The sequence below is a fragment of the Protopterus annectens genome, chromosome 17.part0, assembly GCF_019279795.1.
Source record: "Protopterus annectens isolate FY-2018-M chromosome 17.part0, PAN1.0, whole genome shotgun sequence".
NCBI lineage: Eukaryota > Metazoa > Chordata > Ceratodontiformes > Protopteridae > Protopterus > Protopterus annectens.
In genome coordinates this window covers 576,566,994-576,586,457 of record NC_056751.1, presented here as the reverse complement: position 1 = coordinate 576,586,457, position 19,464 = coordinate 576,566,994, and the positions used below count along the sequence as shown (strand labels likewise).

Genomic DNA, 19,464 nt, shown 5'->3' with positions numbered 1-19,464 from the left:
TAATACAGTACGAATGAAAATCTTTGTGAGGTATTTGCTTTCAACTAGTAATGTAATTATTAACTTGTACTGACATTGATAAGGAGCAAGAAAAAGTTTCCCCAATGGGGTACTTCGCTTTAGTTGAAGACTTCGGTTCTGAAACTCAAAAACGAAAATTTCAGGAGTCTGCCGACTGGCACTTGCGAACTGCTTCTGCTTCAGGCACCGCACGGCAAGAAAGACTGATGTAATGACGTTGGCTGCATGTTTTATACCCCTGACGACCTGATGTCATGGAAGAAGGGACAGCAACTGACGCAGGACCCAAGACTTTGTTAATCAGGCCGACTGAGGGCTACTGCAAGCAGATAACCCAAATGTAATGACTGCAGCAGTGAAACACAAAGAACATCTAGGAAATACACAAATGGAAATGTTTATGGAATACTTAACTAACTAGACCAATGTCAAGATGAGGCTCACGAATTAATAGCTAAGGTAGGAAAGGATCAGATAAAATTGGTAATGTATAATCAATCACCATGGAAGTCTCCAGGAAGAGGTACTATTACCACAGAAGTTTAGAAGTCAAGAGGGAAGAATATGAAAGATCTAGAAGGTTTTGCTTAGTGATATTTTAGGAGGAGAGACAGTGTCAACATCTTACCCAAAGAGGGTAAAGACCCTTCAAAACCAGATTCATAGAGTACCATTTAAATTTTAAGCCATGATTATAAAGTATTTATGTTTACAATATGTAACAGAATGACAAAGGTATTTCCAAAGCTGACAGGTAAGGATTAATACGGTTTTACAGAGGGGAGGGAAGTTTTTGACAACCTTACAAGAACAAAGATTTTAATGGCATGGCAGAAATAGATCCCTACCTCAAGTCACAGCATATGTAAAAGTTCATCACATCAGTAGTGCTTCAGATTCTAACATCTGACATGTGCACTCCTCAGTATTTACAATGTACCACGATTACCTCCTTCTGTCATGAGTTACCTGTACTGGTAGCACCTTCACATGTACTTGCCCACTTGCTTCAAGGACAAATCAAATTACTTGAGTGTCTTTGTTCCATTCTGTTTTGGTGCAAGTATACATATCCCAATATTTTCAGACACTGTTTCTTTTATGCATATCACTACACTCACTAAGGACAGTTTACAAAACTGAAGCAATTTTATACTATTTTAGCAGATGTGAAGGGCTTCTTACTTTTTTCCCTCTAATTTCTCCAAATATTTCTAATAGGGACCACATTTAAAATGCGTGATATTGGTATTGTTTCAATCTTTGATGTTTAACAAGAGTGCTCCCTCAGTACAAGTAATGCACTCAGAACTGCCTCTTGCAGTTCATGTAAGACTATATGTGCCAGTAGCATATTTAAGTTGAGGATTCTTTATTAGCCTTGGAGCTTTGCTACTTTTGGAACTATCTAAACATCTTTATTCCGTGCCTTTCTAGTTTCTGCTTGCATATCACAGTATTTTATGACCATCTGTTCACAGTTTGAATGACACTATGATCATTATGTGTTGCCATTTCAATGAGTAATGTTACTTTTGTCCTTTTTTTCTTAGCCTACTACATCTGACTTACTTGCTTCTACTTTATTAACTGATGGTGGAACTTGATGGTCCCATGTCATCAGAACATCTTCAATTTCAGTAATTCTTTATGATCCAAGTTTCTAATTCTTCTCAGCTATCTGCATGCTGTAGTGTATGCACAATTCTCAGTGTAGCAGTCTTGCCACATTATCAAGCCTTTCAGAAAATAATCCCTCAGCCATTAGTATATTCCACTGAGCAACAAGACATGCAACTGTTTCTAGTTCTATACTACAGAACCTACGTTTGTCTGTATCTAGCAGATTTTTATAGACTTTGTAAACCAGCTTGCATGTAGTCCACTGTTTTGAACTACCATTACATTTCTTGCAGGTTAATTTTTCCAAGTGTTTTGCGTTTCTAATACCATGATGGGACTGGACTCCATTCCTATGCAAGAGTATGATTACAGATCATGAAATTAATATTGTTTCAGTCTTTCATGACTAAGTCAAGACCTAGGCAGACTGTACTGTGTAAAAACACTTACTGCACTCTGCATACTTAGATGATTTCTTTCTGGTTTAATTTTTCTCCTTATTTAGGACTTTTTAATGCTATGGGAGGAATGGATGCCCATTCCTAAGGAAAAAAACCTACTTAAAACAATTCATGACATTGTTACCCCCTCAGTCTATGATGTTTGCCAAGAGCATTCTTCTCAACAGCCATAATGTACCCAGGATTGCCTCATTCTGTAATTCACAGGAAGATTATGGATTTTGGTAGCATATATCAACATGCATAAAAACATATTTTCACAGCCAGAACTCAAAAGACCACTGAAGCTATCTGGGAGACCTTATTTCATAAAGCTGATTTCTATTAACATCTAATAACATTTCATTTTGTGTACCTCTATGTGGAGAAGACTGACGTCGCTAAAGCTGCCTATTTCCATGAAAAATTCTGTATTTCTTCAGTGATAAGATGTTTTTTTTACTTCTGTTTGACTAACAGTTAATACTGGCTGATCTCACATGCTAGTCGCTTTCTTTTCTCTTGCTATAATTTCTACAAGTGTGCAGTTTTCTTTTTACTCTAAGGTAGGAATAATTCATATTATTAAACTGGTACAGATTAGTAATTATTCATAAATTCAAGAAATCCGTTTTGCTTTGGTCTTCACCGTTTGAAAACCGTGTTCTCTTTTCTTATGTTTCCTTAGAGAACTCTGATGCGCAAAGCGTTTACTGCATTCAGCACACTCATATGGTTTAGTTCCTGAGTGAATGGCTTGATGGCATTCGAGGTGTGTACGTTGTGCAAAACACTTGCTGCATTCGCTGCATTTGTACAGTTTCTCTCCAGTATGTATACGATGATGGCGCATTAGAAGACTGCGATGTGTAAAACACTTACCACATTCAGCACATTCATGCAGCTTATCATCTGTATGTACTGTCTGATGACTTAATAAATGTTTATGTTCTGTAAAACACTTCCCACATTCAGGGCATTTATACAGATCCTCTTCCGTATGAAGGACTTGATGTCGTTTTAAATCACAGTTTTGTTGAAAACCTTTACTGCAAACTGAACACTTATATGGTTTCTCCCCTGTGTGAACAAGCAGGTGGCGTATTAGGTGACTGTGGTATGCAAAACCTTTACTGCATTCATTGCATTTAAATGATTTCTCCCTTGTGTGATCAGCTAGGTGACGTTCCAGCTGACTGCTGTTTGTAAAATACGTATCACATTCAGAGCATTTATACTGTTTATCCCCTTTGTGAAATCTCTGATGACTAATAAAGGTTTCCTTAAGTCTGAAAGTCATGTTGCATTCAGTGCATTTATGTGGTTTTTCCCCAGTGTGAATCATTTGATGGGACTTTAGATGACTGCGCAGTATAAAGCATTTACCACATTCAGCACACTGATATGGTTTCTCCCCTGTGTGAGTGACCATGTGGCATATTAAGTGATTGCGACGAGTATAACACTTGTTGCATTCAGCACATTTGTATGGTGTTTCCCCCGTGTGAATGGCTTGATGGTACATTAAGTCCCTGCGCTGCGTAAAGCATTTGCTGCAACTGTCACACTTGTATGGTTTCTCTCCTGTGTGAACAACCAGATGCCTCGCTAATTGGCTTCTTTGTGTAAAACACTTGCTGCATTCAGCACATTTATATGGTTTCCCTACCATGTGAGTCGGCTGATGACGTAATAAGGCACTGTACTGTGTAAAGCATTTATTGCATTTAGCACATTTATAGGATTTCTCCTCTGAGTGAATCACTGAGTGGCTTACAAGGTGACTGCGATATGTAAAACACTTTCCGCATTCTGCACATTTAAACAATTTGTCTTCTGTATGCATTTGCTGATGTAATGTGAAATTAATCAGGTGTACGAAACTCTTGTTACATTCAGTACATCTATATGGTCGCTTTGGTGTCTCTCTGGGGTGAACTTGTTGATGATTTATGAAGTCATGCTTCCTAATGAAGCTTTTATCACATTCAGTACATTTATATGGCCCACCTTTGCCATCCTCTTCAGACAAACTCTCTTGATTCATTTCTAGGTTTTGCTTCTGTTCTAAACCACTGTTACCCCGAGAATATTTATATTGTCTACCCCCAGCCCAAATTTGACGATGCCTTGCTGTGCTATTTTTCCAATCTGGACATTGACGGGATTTCATCATTTTGTTACTTTGCTTGCTTCTGGCAGATGATGACCGTTGGCTCGAAGTTCTATGGTATTCAAATTTTCTCGTGACTAAAACAAGAAAACAAAAAAATTACCAGCTTCTGTAAAAACATAACTGATTTGTATTAAACTCTACCACAATTTTAAATTCAAATTTATTAAAATATAATCAATTCAATTACAAGAGATTGATAAACATGAATAGATAAATAAAAAGCTTCAATGGAACAGAAGCAAAATGCTGAGGCAAATTAATTCCCAAATACCAAATCAAAAAAGTACATTTTAGGGGATCTTTCAATACCAGCAAGGAGATTCTCAACCACTCTGATAACAGGTTTCAAGTGTACAGTCTCTGGAAAATGAAATACTCACCTGATGAATCAAGCTAGACTCCTGAATATCCAACAGGCCCAGGCTGGAAGCCAGCAGGACTCACTAAGTTTGGTATTAGAGAAGAAGCTCCCTCAGCAAAGGGAAACCAAAACTGTACAAGCCAAAACACGACAATAAGAAGCTGACTATTTATTAGAAATAAAATGAAAAAACAATCAAACAAGCCCAAAGACTTAAAATTCAGTAAACGCTTTCACATTCAAAAGGAATACTACATCAGACTGTTAACTGTTGACTTAATTGGTATCATTTAAAAGCTTTAACATTTCATTGTCAAGCCAATCACTATTCGGCTCATGAATATTGAATGAAAATAATTTAGTTAATCAAAAACCTTATGGATAATTTAATATAAACATTTTAAAGCATTTTAACAAATATAATAATCTCACATGTATAAAAGTGTATAAATAATATATATATATATATATATATATATATATATATATATATATATATAAAAAATGTTGTTGGAGTCTTTCGGCTTTTCCTGGTTAGGGGTCACCACAGTGGAACTCCGGTCTGCTAATGATTGGTAGTTGATTTTTACATGCCGAGTTACCAGCCCTGACGCACAACCTTCAACAAAGGTATGCCCATTCACGCATGTCTCCACGCAGAAGATTCTCTAGCTGAGAATCGAACCGGACAGCGTCTTACTGTGAGGGGACAACGCTACCGCAGCACCACCACCGCGGGTTCATATATATATATATACAAAAAAAAATATAAAAATCTAATGATCATGTGTTTTGATTAATATAAAACCATATGTATTAGGAACTATGTATACACATAAAAAACTTGTTGAATATCTTTGTCATGACTTATAATGTCTTTTTATGGATAGCATCTTAAAAATATGGCATGTAACTATTCATTTATCCTTACGTATGAAGTATAAACTATTGTGTATAGAACTATATACCTATACATCAACACTACATACTTTGTGTATATACAACCATATCTAATAAGAACTGTGTGTGTATATATATGAACATACAATACTAATAAATACTTATCATAACTTTTATCAAGAATATGAAGAAATTTTTATATGCACTAATAAAAAATAAATACATGAAATAATATATATATAGAACACATGTATGAACGCCTATATAATGCTTATGTGTTTTCTAATGTTTAAGATCCTTAGCTGCTAGAAAGGGTCTCATGGACATCTTATCATTGAGTCCTAGCCCTCTATCTGCCTGTAATCTTAATATCCATCTCATTTCTCTCTGCTCTGTATAATTCTTATAATTCCCTAGCCTAGCATTCCTATATATAATTTCTAATACCATAAATTTAAAACTGTGTAATGTGCCTTTGTTTAGGACATGTTTTGCTAACACATTATTTTCGTCCTCCCTATTTATTGCATAAATATGTTCTTTCACTCGTTCCCTTAAGGTTCTATTTGTCATTCCTACATAGAACGAGTTGTATTTACCACAAATAGCAAGGTAAATCAAATCATGTGTTCTGCAGTCAGCATAACAATTAAACTCATATTCCTTTCCTGTCTCTGGATGTACAAACTTGTGGCCATTTAACATGAAGAGACATTGATTGCAGCTCCTGCAAGCAAAAGTTCCTTTTTCTGGTAGATCTTAGTGTTTGTTTTTCATTCTTTTCATAACATAACATGCGTTTCAATGATTTAGTGTTTTTGTAGGTAAATCTGGGATGATCTCCTACCATAGCACCCAATTTTTCATCTACTGTTAATATATTCCAATTATTAATAAAAATTTCTTTAATTTTCTTGTTATTGTTTGTAAATGAAATTACTGGTTTATTCCTATATGTTATGTCCCTGTCTTTTGTTTGTGTGTTCACTTCTTTGTGTTGAGAGTATATATAAGGTTTCCCCTTAGAAGCTCTCTTATCAATGCCTTTGTGAAATAGCAATTCAGTTTCTTCTTCTCTATATCCCCTTTCTTTGAATTCCCCTTGCATCATTTCAACAGTTTCATGGAATGTAGATTCCTTAACTAGTTAATCTAGATATTCTCAGCACTTGCCCTTTAACTATATTATTATAAATATGTGGAGGGTGCATGCTGGTACGATGTAATATAGATTTTTTTCCACATTCCTTTCTGTACAGCTGTGTCTGTATAGTATTATTTTCATTGATAATGTTAACATCTAAAAACTCTATTTGATGCTGACCATTTACCTGTCAAAGATAAAAAATTGGTGGTTCCATTTATGTAATCAATGAAATCGCAGAGTTTGGTTTCTTCTCCTCTCCATAACAAAAAACCATTGTCTACAAAACATTTGTATAATAAAATGTTTTCTTCATTTTCACTTCTTAATATGTATGTATGTTCCCAATATGCCATCACAATGTTTGCATAGGAGTTAGCGCATGGATACCCATGGCTACTCCCCTTTTTTGTAAAAAATAGTTTTCTTCATATACAAAACATTATTATTGAGGACGATGTCCATTAACATAGCACATTTGATTATTAAGTCTCTAGGTATATCATGCTCAATTAAAAACAATCTCATATATTCAATGCTTATGTCATTTGGAATGGCTGTGAAAAGAGAATTTACATCCAGAGTTACCATATAACTTATTTCTTTGTTTTTCTCCAGTGCTGTATATTCAAAAAGGCTTCTAATAAAGTGTTCAGTATCTTTAACTATTGTTGTTGTTTTTTCCACTACCTTTTTTAGTTGATTTTCTAAACATATAGATATGGCTTCAGTAAGCCACCCCTTACTGGATATTATGGGTCTAAGTGGTGGATTTGTAAGATTCTTACAGACTTTGGGCAGGCCTCATAGGTACTAATGGTTGTTCTACTAAGAAATATTTATATAAATCAAAATCAGTTACATTACATAGAAACATGTCATATAGTTCATCTTGGACATTGTTCACTGTTTTGTTTAATTTGATTAAATCTATATCACAGTATTCTGCTTTATCAGCTAATAGATCTAACATCTTCTCCTTATACATAGAAGTAAAAAAACTATGGCTCCACCTTTGTCTGCACCCCTTATGACAATATTATGATTTGCCTGTAATTGCTGAAGTGCATTTTCTTCTTCTTTGCCAAGATTATAAAAATCATTTTTTGTGTGTTTGCCATTATATAACTTATTTAGGTCTTTCGCCATCGCTTTTTCAAAAGCTTCTACTAAAGGATGTGCTGATGGTATAAATGTCGAAGGTTTTTTAAAAAACTTCATAGTTTCACTATTACTATTATCAATCACCATTCTCAAATTCAAATTTCTTGTGAACATTTTCAAATATATGACATGGTCAATGTAATCAACATTTTTAGCTGGTATAAATGTAAGTCCCTTGTTCAAAAGTCTCTTTTCAGCTTCTGTTAATATGTGATGTGAAATATTTATTATTAAGTCTGACTTACAGGTCGTACAACCTTCCGTTGGAATTCAAAATGCTCCTCTGGTTGTTTGCGTTTCCTTGCACCATTTATTGGTGACAAATGTGTTCTTTGTGGTGCTCGTATGGGTAACAGGAACAAAATAAAAACACTGTTTGGATCAATGTGGTTTTTCTCTATATTTACACTGATCTCTTTTCTATGAACATCTGGTGTTTTGGTCTTTGAATGGCTGTATCGTCAGTAGCAGTTTTTATGTTACTGTAAAGTTGTAACTGTTCTCCATGTCCAGCGACACTATTCCTGGCACATTACACAGTTTTAAATTTATGGTATTAGAAATGATATATAGGAATGCTAGGCTAGGGAATTATAAGAATTATACAGAGCAGAGAGAAATGAGATGGATATTAAGATTACAGGCAGATAGAGGGCTGGGACTCAATGATAAGATGTCCATGAGACCCTTTCTAGCAGCTAAGGATCTTAAACATTAGAAAACACATACGCATTATATAGGCATTCATACATGTGTTCTATATATATCATTTCATGTATTTATTTTTTATTAGTTCATATAAAAATGTCTTCATATTCTTGATAAAAGTTATGATAAGTATTTATTAGTATTGTATGTTCATATATATATATATATATATATATATATATATATATATATATATATATATATCACACACAAGTTATAAGTATTTATTAGTATTGTATGTTTATATATATATATATATATATATATATATATATACACACACACACACACAGTTCTTATTAGGTATGGTTGTTGTGTTGATGGATAGATATATAGTTCTATAAACAATAGTTTATACTTCATACGTAAGGATAAATGAATAGTTACATGCCATATTTTTATGACGCTATCCATAAAAAGACGTTATAAGTCATGACAAAGATATCCAACAAGTTTTTTATGTGTATACATAGTTCCTAATACATATGGTTTTATATTCATCAAAACACATGATCATTAGATTTTTATATATATTTTTTGTATATATTTATATATTTCATATATATATATATATATATATATATATATATATATATTTATACAGTTTTATAAATGTGAGATTATTATATTATATTTGTTAAAATACTTTAAAAATGTTTTTAATGAATTATCCATAAGGTTTTTGATTAACTATATTATTTTCATTCAATATTCATGAGCCGAATAGTGATTGGCTTGACAATGAAATGTTAAAGCTTTTAAATGGTACCAGTTAAGTCAACAGTTAACAGTCTGATGAAGCATTCCCTTTGAATGTGAAAGCGCTTACTGAATTTTAAGTCTTTGGCCTTGTTTGATTATTTTTTCATTTTATTTCTAATAAATAATCGGCTTCTTATTGTCGTGTTTTGGCTGCCTCTTTCAGTTCTGTTTTTTGGGATTTTATGGACATTTGCTGCAGCTGAGCCGCCTCTTCCTTGTCTTGGAAATTCTTTTTCAGTCAAAACTGTACAAGGCTATACAAGGCTAGGCAAACCAAGACTATAAATGGTAGGCAACCAAACTGATACCCGGAACATAATGATAAGAAGGCACCCTGATAAATAGCCAGGATACAAAATTCTGCACCAGCTGTCAGTCTCTTATGTTTTGCTTACAGAATAAAATGTTTACAGACATATTCCTCACAGGAAAATATGAAGATCTGATAAGTAGCAAACACCTGGTGGTCCCTGGGTGTGGGCTGATAGCACACATAAATTTCACATATTTGACACAAATCCTAGTGTCACTATTGTATATAATATCACAGAATAAAACTGGAGCAGATGAATTATCAAAGTTCATAGATGATGAAAGGCCAGGTAGGGTCATTAGCCTAGTAAAGCCTAACCATGCTTCCCAGATGTATCCGACAAGTTTTGATACTCTAGGGTTATTTTAAGGGGGTATGCACAGGCTTGGGCATGGGTGGTCAAGCACTTACGGGTGGGAGGTTGGCAAAATAGTTAAGGTGTTTACCTTACAGACGCAAGGTGCAGGGTTTAATTCTCACTTGGGGCAATTGGCTAGGCTTAAAATGGTCCATATGGGCAGTTAGCCTAGTACTACTCTATGAATCTATGAACATATACAGGCTGCCTCTGTCTAAACGAGACACAGGTGCCAGACCAGGGGTAAATTTCAGATTTCCACATTCATGGTGGTATGAGTGGCCATGGCCATCATCATGGTGACACTAAGTTTCAGCTGATTAATGACATCCAACCATGGATGCATTTCCGTTGTGAAGCAAGTCTACATAAAGCATACATAGAATCCTGGGGAAAGGAGAGGCATAGCTAAGTGTTGTCAGCATAACAATGAAAGTTTAAACCACTCCTTAAAATAATGTCTGAGTGGTAGTAGATACACATTGAACCACATCAGGTCCAAAGCTGAGCCTTGTGGTGCCCTACATATCAAAGGGAAAGCAGAAGAGGGTTAGCTGTAGACACAACCATCAGATTATGGCCAGAAAGATAGGAGATAAACCACTGCCAGACTACACTGAGATACCACATTAACGACTCAAGCAGTCCAACAGGGTCTACTATGTCATACGTTTAAGACAGATGTGTAAGAAAAACCCTTTCTCTCTCACCATAAAAATATCATTAAAAACCCAAACAGGGTGATCTCCATGCTATATCTTAATGGAGAACCAGACTGGGATGCATCACAGAAAACTAAAAACAGGCGACCCAGAAACGACTGCTGAAGACTGATTTATTAAAAATACAACCAAGCAACACAAAGTACTAAGCGCTTTCACCCATAAATGTTCTGGGCATCATCAGAGTACTACAAAATGCATACACTAGCTTCCATTTAAATGGATATACTAATCAACTAATTAAACAATTAGTTGCCAGTGGCAACATATTGCGCAGTGAAGTTTATAAAAGGGCTTAAACACATACATTTTAAATGCCAAGACTTGTATGAAACAGAATATGCAATGTATAAACAATCATACTGAATGTCTGTAAAACATAATAAACAATGTACAATAACAACATTATAATAATGGATAAACTGACACATTATAAAAATCGTGAAGACTAAATAAATAAATAAATAAATAACTATACCCAATATTCAAAAATCAACTCAATATCAAATAAAATGCGACTTATATTTAAGAATGCTAGCTATTGAAATATGTTTGTTAATACCTGGTAAAAAACTAGCATTTAGTCTTAGTTGCCATAAACATTCTTTAGCCTCTAATAAGGTCTTGTCATCACCTCCTTTGTTGTTATTGTATGCAATTCTATCAATCACAACAAATAAAAACCTTTTAAAATTCTGACATTTTTGACTGTATATAAAGAGAACTAGTATTTCTTTCCTTTTTAATGTCTTTAACGTGTTCTACTATCCGTTCTCTAAGCTTTCTAATGGTTTTGCCCACATAATAAGCTGGACAAGATGAACAGGTAGCAAGATACACCACCATTTTAGTATTACAGTTGCAGTGACCTGGACATCTAATAGTTTTACCAAAATTGTATACTGCAGCATATGGTCCATCATTGATATATTTACAGGTACGACATGCCCCACATTTACTCATCCTAGACATTTTAAATATATTCTTACTATTAGATGCCTCAAGATACTCTTTTAGGTTCATCCTCCTGCTGTAAGTAACCTTGGGGCAAAGACCTATGTTGTCAATTAATTCACCATTATTCATAAAAACACTAGTCCAGGTCTCCCGCATTGTGTTTACTATCCTAAGAGATGCTTCATTGAATGTTATAACAAAAGTGTCATTTCCGATTGTTACTTTACTCTTAGATATATTATTATCAAATCCGAACTTACTTATAGGCTTATATATTTGATTTCTTTTCATGTATATCTCATTACTAACCTTATTTATTAATTCACGTGGGTAGCCTCTATCCAAAATCATGTTGGATAGTTTTTCGATCTCAATACAAAAAATGGTGTCATCACTAATAATTCTTGAAAGCCTAACCATCTGCCCTTTAACTAGATTCTTTTTTTTTGATAATACGGATGGCAACTATTAAAATGCAAAAAAGAGTTAGAATGTGTTTTTTTCCTAAAAATGTTTGATTCTAACCTACCCATGTTTTTGTAAAATAATATATCCAGATATTCACAGTTATTGTCATATATCTTACTAGTAAAACTCAAAAAACTAGATGTTGTTTTAAAAAAATGTTCAAATTCTAAAAACAATTCTCTACTACCCTTCCAAAAAATAAGGATATCATCCAGGTATCTCAAATAAAGAGCAATATTAGACCAATGACTAGACGTGAAAACACATTGTGTTTCCCAAAGAGCTAGCACCAAATTGGCATAGATGGGGGCACACCTGGCCCCCATAGCTACCCCTGTATTTTGTCTATAATATTCACCATTGATGTAAATATAATTGTTTTCAAGAACTATTTCCATCAGTTCCCCTAAAAGTTTGCATTTTACCTTATGTAAATCACTAAATTTCAATAGACTGGCCTCAAACATTTCTAGGCCCAACTTGTGGGGAATCACTGTGAATAAATTAACAATATCAATGGTTACCATTATCATATCTGGGTCAATGCCAACAAGATGTTCTCTTACTTTGTCCAAACAGTGCCAGGAGTCCTTCAATATGTGTGGTAGATGTTTTAACATCTCCTTACAGTGGACATCTATAAAGGAGGCTATAGCCTCAGTTTTGGACCCTCTGGCAGATACTATAGGCCTAAATGGTGGATTATTAGTATCCTTATGAATTTTAGGAATACCAAAGATGGATGGAGTCATAGGATGTTTCACTATTAAATAGTTATATTCTTCTTTAGTAATGACTCCATCCATCAAAAATTCATATAGTATCCAATCTACTTTGGTATAGGCCCTATGCATCTCATGTTTGGACACTTTTTCATATGTTGTGTTATCACTCAACATTACAGTCATTTTATTCAAATAGTCAGTTTTAGACCTAACAACAACTCCACCACCCTCGTCGGGTTTCATAACCCTAAATTTGTCTGTTGTAGTCAAATTCCTTAAGACAAAATTTTTCAGTTGAAGTCAAATTTTCAGATGTAATTTTCTCATTTATCAATATTCTTCGTATCTGAGTTTCACATAACCTTTCAAATAAGTGAATCATAGGGTTTTGTGGAGGTATAAATGTACTACTCCTTTTCAGAGTAAAACTAGTACTATCTGTATGGATACCTTTGTTATTAGCAAAGAACATCTTAAGATTAAGTGCTCTAGTATATAATCTTAAATTAATTAAAATCTTTCCAATGTCTAATCTAAATGAAGGAACAAATCTAAAACCCTTTTAAAAAAGGTTAATGTAACTAGCATTAAAAATAGTGTCAGTAAAATTATATACACTAAAACCTCCTTCAACAATGATAGAACATTGACATCCATTATTGTCTGTATTTATCTCATGTGTACATTCCATAAAGTGTGATGGTACTTCAAAACAGTCTTTTGGGCTAAAACACGAAATAATACTATCATGAATACTACCTATACTACAACCTGTCTGACAATCTTGCACATCATCTACTATTGTTTGTATTGTATTATGATAGTTAACAACTATCGGTGCCATGAGTTGGTCCTGTGTGTTGTTTTGTGATAATACTGGTTCTGCTGATGTTGCTGACCGCCATAACGGTCCCGTAACCGCTCTGACCTTCTCAATGTCGGCTCCTCTAAAAAAAAAAAAAAAAAACCCTCCCCATTGTCATACACATGGTTGTTAGATCTATATTTCTGTGGTGTACTAGGGTTGGTAGTATAAACATTAGGCTTATCCCTAGCATCTGTATTAGTCTCAACCAGCTTAAATAAGCGCTTCATATTTTTAAAATCCTTAAAGTGTACATAAACCCTCTTATTTTTATAATCATTGGTATCCCTGATTAGTTTGTGATTTTTTACTTCCAACCCTTTACTAATAAACTTGTCCATATCCTTAATAATATTATCAAAACAAAATCTATTATGTTCAAACAACAAGTCTTGGCGAATACTATTATCTAATCTAGTCAATTGTTGATTTAAAATAGAAAGTTTGTTGTCGTTGTTACGTATAATCAACTTAATTAATTAATACCTGTTCTATCGAACAGATGCAACAGTTCATCAAAGAGTTCTGTCCCTTCTGTAAATCCGAATGGAAGTTTAAACAAAGTCCCTTTGGTGCCTGTCCCAACTCCAGGGACCTTTCTAAAATGGTGTTATCCATCTGTAGGGATTTGAATGTTTTAACGCCTTTTCAAACTCCGTAAACTGTTTGTTTAGACTACCAAAGTCATTATTGTTGGTTTGTTGAATACTGTTGAAGGAAGGAGCTGCTAAAATGTTCTTTAAATCCATCAAATTGCAACGTCGACGTTCAGTGCCTCTGTTAAAACCGTCCCTAGTGTTCATGCTGTATTCGAAGGTAGATTGCCACGCTGAACATTTCCTGCATTGGCCCCTCCTCCTATAGAACCTCCCAAACCATGACTAGCCGACGGTTGTACAGGACTTATGTCTGGCATTGAGTTTAATGTAAGAAGCTGTTCCTGCGATTCAGTCACTGTCACATTTGTAGTCACTGGGCTTTTAGATCCTTTTTCATGTAAAGTGCAAATGAGACGTTGAGATATCTCCATGTGCTGAATAAGTAACTGCTCCATAATCCACCAGCAACTAAATATAGACACAATCAGCTAATCCAACAGCGAACCGGGGAGCCACACAAAACAAATATGAATAAGTTCAAAAACCAAGAAAACTAAAAACAGACGACCCAGAAACGACTGCTGAAGACTGATTTATTAAAAATAAAACCAAGCAACGCAAAGTACTAAGCGCTTTCACCCATAAATGTTCTGGGCATCATCAGAGTACTACAAAATGCATACACTAGCTTCCATTTAAATGGATATACTAATTAACTAATTAAACAATTAGTTGCCAGTGGTAACATATTGTGTAGTGAAGTTTATAAAAGGGCTAAAACACATACATGCATCATAGGTGTGGTCAGCACTCAAACATGAATCCTGCTGCACATAAGTGACCTTCACAAGGAACATATTGATGGTTTGAGATTTGTTTGTATTTACCTAGATCAGCATCTAAGTTGACCTTAAAGACTGGAGCAGAGCAGTAACTAGGGTGGGTCCAAAGGGGTCACAAGCATAAGCTGCCAGACAGCAGGTGATAATGGTGTCGGAGTACAGTACCGCATTCTTAAATGAATGATAATATTCTGTTTGTGCGCAAGGTAACTTATTTTAACCGTAGCAAAGTGCTTGTTAAATTAGCATCAGCTTCCTCCAGTTTCACAGGAAAAGATTTTTTTATACTTAACACTGAGTTGAGGGGGGTGCCAGTTTGGGGATCTGCTCAGGGCACTTAAAGACCTAGCTATGGTTCTGGATTGGCTCAACCCAAGTCTGCTATATATAATTAGATGGAAAACTCTATCCCTATAATACAACAGAATGATCTGGTAAAGGACTGGAATCAACCTCGCCAAACAAAATGGAACAAGTCTGATGGGACAATGATCTAATTCCTAGGACAAAAACTTCACAATCAAAAAACATTAAATTCATGTCAGGAGCAAAATGGTAGGCTCTAAGCAAGACCACTGGTCACCGCTGCAAATGTACCAGGACCAACACTGAACCTGAGGGTCTATATTAAGAGATAGAAAGGACCAGAGTGAATGGCTTAAACATCAAAAATGCCATACCTTGAAGTTGCTCTTGTGGGGGGCCGTGCCACCCAGACTCCCCGCTGATTATATATACCAACTCAGAGATCGCACTACAGTAAGGAAAGGACAAATTTTCCGATCTTCACTGTACCACGATCTCACAAAAAACACATTGATGAATGGCACTTCCGATGTTAAAGCCATTCCCTCCTCAGCCTGTTCAATAGTGTGATAGGAACCCAAACCTGATGGATATAAGGTTTGTAAGCAATGTAGTGAAGAGAAAGGTCATATTCTTCATTGGAAAAAGACTATGAAGTGGCATGCCAGGCACAGCTGCTAACCTTACGCACCATTTGGAAGAGCACTACCAGTTGATTTATCACTACCAGTGTCTTCTGTGTGGAGTCTGCATGTCCTCCCTATGGTTGCGTGGGTTTCCTCTGGGTGCTTCGGTTTCCTCCCCACATCCCAAAGACATGCTGCAGGTGGATTAGACACTCTAAATTGTCCCTAGGTGTGAGTGCGTGCGTGCGTGTGTGTGTGTGTGCCTTCTGTGGAAGGTTGGGCGCCGTGCTGGCAACATGACACCGTAAAACTCCACTGCCAATCATGAGCAGACAGGTGATCCGCTGTGGTGAACCCTAACTGGGAAAAGCCGAAAGAAGAAGACGACGACCTCTTGAGTCAAGAATAAAGACTACTTCTTGGTGACCTCATTCTGACAGATGGTTACATACTAGTTCAACAGAAGCCTGTTTTCCATCAGGTGAGTGCATTCCCTTCTAATTTCCAACCTTCATACTGTGCTTCTTAAAGCATGGAGTTCAAGACCATACCATTGCCCACATGGCACTGGATGGACCATACTTCCACAGCTTTGGGCCAGAAACTCACAAAGGGCAGTCAAAGTCCTGTTACAGAATTCAGCTGCCTCATCAAGTCTTGATACATTTCTTTGGAATGTATTTTTCAATTACATTTACTTCAGAAAGACTTGAATCAATATTTCCTACTGTGGTTATACATATTGCTTCAATTACAAGACATAACAAAGGAAGACGAAGAGAAAATAAGAAGTTATGTACTCACCATAACATTCCATCTGAGTAGGTGACTTCATTTGTCTGCAACCTGTGGGTCTTGGATCCGATATCGGATCCGAACCGGCAATTATTTATACAGCTATGGATCCGAGCTCCTAGCTCCTCCCCTCATCCATAATCCCATGCCAACCTCAATTGACCTCAGATCAAGTTTGCCCTCCTATATACCTGAAAGGGTATCCCAAAATTGGAAAAGGCAGGAATAATACAATCATCTAACTCTTCTGAAGGCCAGGGGGAAGGAGGGGGGATGGTTGCAGACAAATGAAGTCACCTACTCAGATGGAACGTTATGGTGAGTACATAACTTCTTAATCTGAAATAGGGACTTCATTTGTCAGCAACCTGTGGGACAGAGTCCCCAGCTACCTGAATCTTGGGCGGCCATCATGGAAGGATGTTCCGGAGCACTGCGGGGCCAAAAGATGCTCTACCTCTGGAGGTGATGTCCAGCTTGTAATGGTGAATAAAGGTATGAGATGAGGCCCAAGTGGCTGCCGAGCAAATATCATCCAAAGGGACTCTAGATCTGAATGCAGTAGAAGTAGATATGGAGCAAGTGGAGTGAGCATGGACCCTTTGAGGTGCGGGCCAACAAGAAGCCTCATAAGCTAGACGGATACATTGGGAAATCCAGTATGATAAGGTGACCTTTGAAACAGCTTTACCTAAATTGAATTTAGAAAAGGAAACGAACAGCTGATCAGATTGTCTGTGACCAGCAGTCCTATGAATATAGAAACGCAGCTGCCTGTGCACATCTAACGAGTGCAGCTTGTATTCTCCTTTATTTTGGTAATTAGGGAAGAAAACAGGAAGATTGATGGACTGATTGATATTGGTTTCTGAGGCCACCTTAGGTAGGAAAGATGGACTGGTCCTGAGGTACATTCTATCCTGATGAAAAACCAAATAAGGGGGTTTTACGGAAAGAGCTTGAAGTTCTGAAACTCTTTTTGCAGAGGTGATGGCTACCAGAAATGCTGTTTTCCAAGACAGGTATTTAAGATCAGCAGAGGCAGCTGGTTCAAAGGGGGAAGCAGTCAAGGCCTGAAGAACTAGCGATAGATCCCAAGGGGGTATGGCTTCTCTGATCGGGGGCCTAAGCAAAAAGGTACCCTTGAGGAAGGTTTTACATAGTTTAGCTGACATCAAGGGACCAGTCTCGTGTCCTACATGGTAATGGGAGATGGCTGCCAATTGTATCTTGACTGTCGAACAGCTAGCCACTTGCTGAAAAAGCCCTGTAAGGAAGTCCAAAAAGTACAGTTTTGTACCTACCATAAATGTAGATGTTCGAGGATCCCCATTGCTGCAGTCCTTACTATTGGGTGTAGTCCGCTGTCCAGTCGGCCCGAATACCAGAGTATATGGCTGACGTCGGTCAGGGCGCATTAGACTGACGTCAGTACGTCAGGGTACTAATGCGCATGACCGACGTCATATCCTCAGTCTTTTCTTGCCCCAGATGTCAGAAGACCCTAAAAAGACAAGGCCCAAAATACCTGCACCAAAAATATGTACAATATATACAAGAATATATACAAAAATATCAGCATGTAACCTCACCTACACAACCACCCCTAAACACAGAGGGGAAGGAGGGAGAATTGGACTGCAGCAATGGGGATCCTCGAACATCTACATTTATGGTAGGTACAAAACTGTACTATGTTCTTCTTCCCCATTGCTGCAGTCCTTACTATTGGGTAGAATCCCAAAGCAGAGGTAAGGGAGGCTGGCAAATCATAAAGAAGCAGGAGCTGACAACATGCCTTGCAAAACAGCTGTGGCAAAACCAGCCCTAGACTTAGAGTAGATAGGAAGGTGATAATGCTTAGAGAAAGTATGTACTGAACTCCAAGTAGCTGCTTCCAAAATATCCTTAGTTGCCACCCCCCTTAGAAATGCTGTTGAAGTGGCAGTAGCCCTAGTGGAATGAGGCCTAATCCCAGCTGGAATCTCCTTGCCATGATGGGAATAACAAAATGCAATGCAAAAGCCAATCCACCTAGAAATAGTTTGTTTTGACACAGGCTTGCCCTGAACTCAAAGCAAAAGAAACAAACAACTGCTGAGACTGCCTAAAATCCTTAGTCCTGCTTAAATAATAACGCAATTGCCTGTGTACATCTAAAGTGTGCAAAATCTTTTCCCCTTTATTTTGGGCGTCTGCATAAAAAGTAGGCAAATGAATAGTTTGGTTTAAAGCCACACTAGAAACCACCTTAGGCATAAAGGAAGGATTAGTACGTAATGATACCCTATCCTTATGGAAAATCAAAAAGGGCTCTACTGCCATAAGGGCCTGCAACTCAGACACCCTTCTTGCAGAAGTAATAGCCAACAGAAAAGCAGTCTTCCATGACAAGTATTTCAATTTAGCAGTAGCCGCAGGCTCAAAAGGTTGTAGAGTAAGTTTTTCCAACACAAAATTGAGATCCCAAGCAGGAGTAGGAGCTCTCGGGGGTCTTATATTCTTTGCCCCTCTAAGAAACTGCTTGAACAAAGGATGCGAAAACAATGGTGGGTCACAATCATAGTGAGCTGAAATTGCTGCAGCATG

General features: G+C 36.6%; 1 protein-coding gene across 2 annotated transcripts in view; it reads right to left on the bottom strand.

The window, feature by feature from the left end:
* Window positions 1–380: 380 nt before the first annotated feature.
* LOC122791297 (zinc finger protein 665-like) overlaps window positions 381–19,464 on the bottom strand; it is a 116,627-nt gene continuing 97,543 nt past the window's right edge. The window contains exons 1-2 of one of the 2 annotated variants that reach the window (XM_044058984.1): window positions 4,641–4,725; window positions 381–4,334 (exon numbers count right to left, since the gene is read on the bottom strand). In XM_044058984.1, the coding sequence (XP_043914919.1) occupies window positions 2,704–4,260 (1,557 nt within the window). In that variant the 5' untranslated portion in view covers window positions 4,261–4,334; window positions 4,641–4,725 and the 3' untranslated portion in view covers window positions 381–2,703. Of the gene's footprint in view, window positions 4,335–4,640; window positions 4,726–19,464 lie in introns of those variants that run through there. The other variant, XM_044058983.1, reaches the window with a different exon arrangement.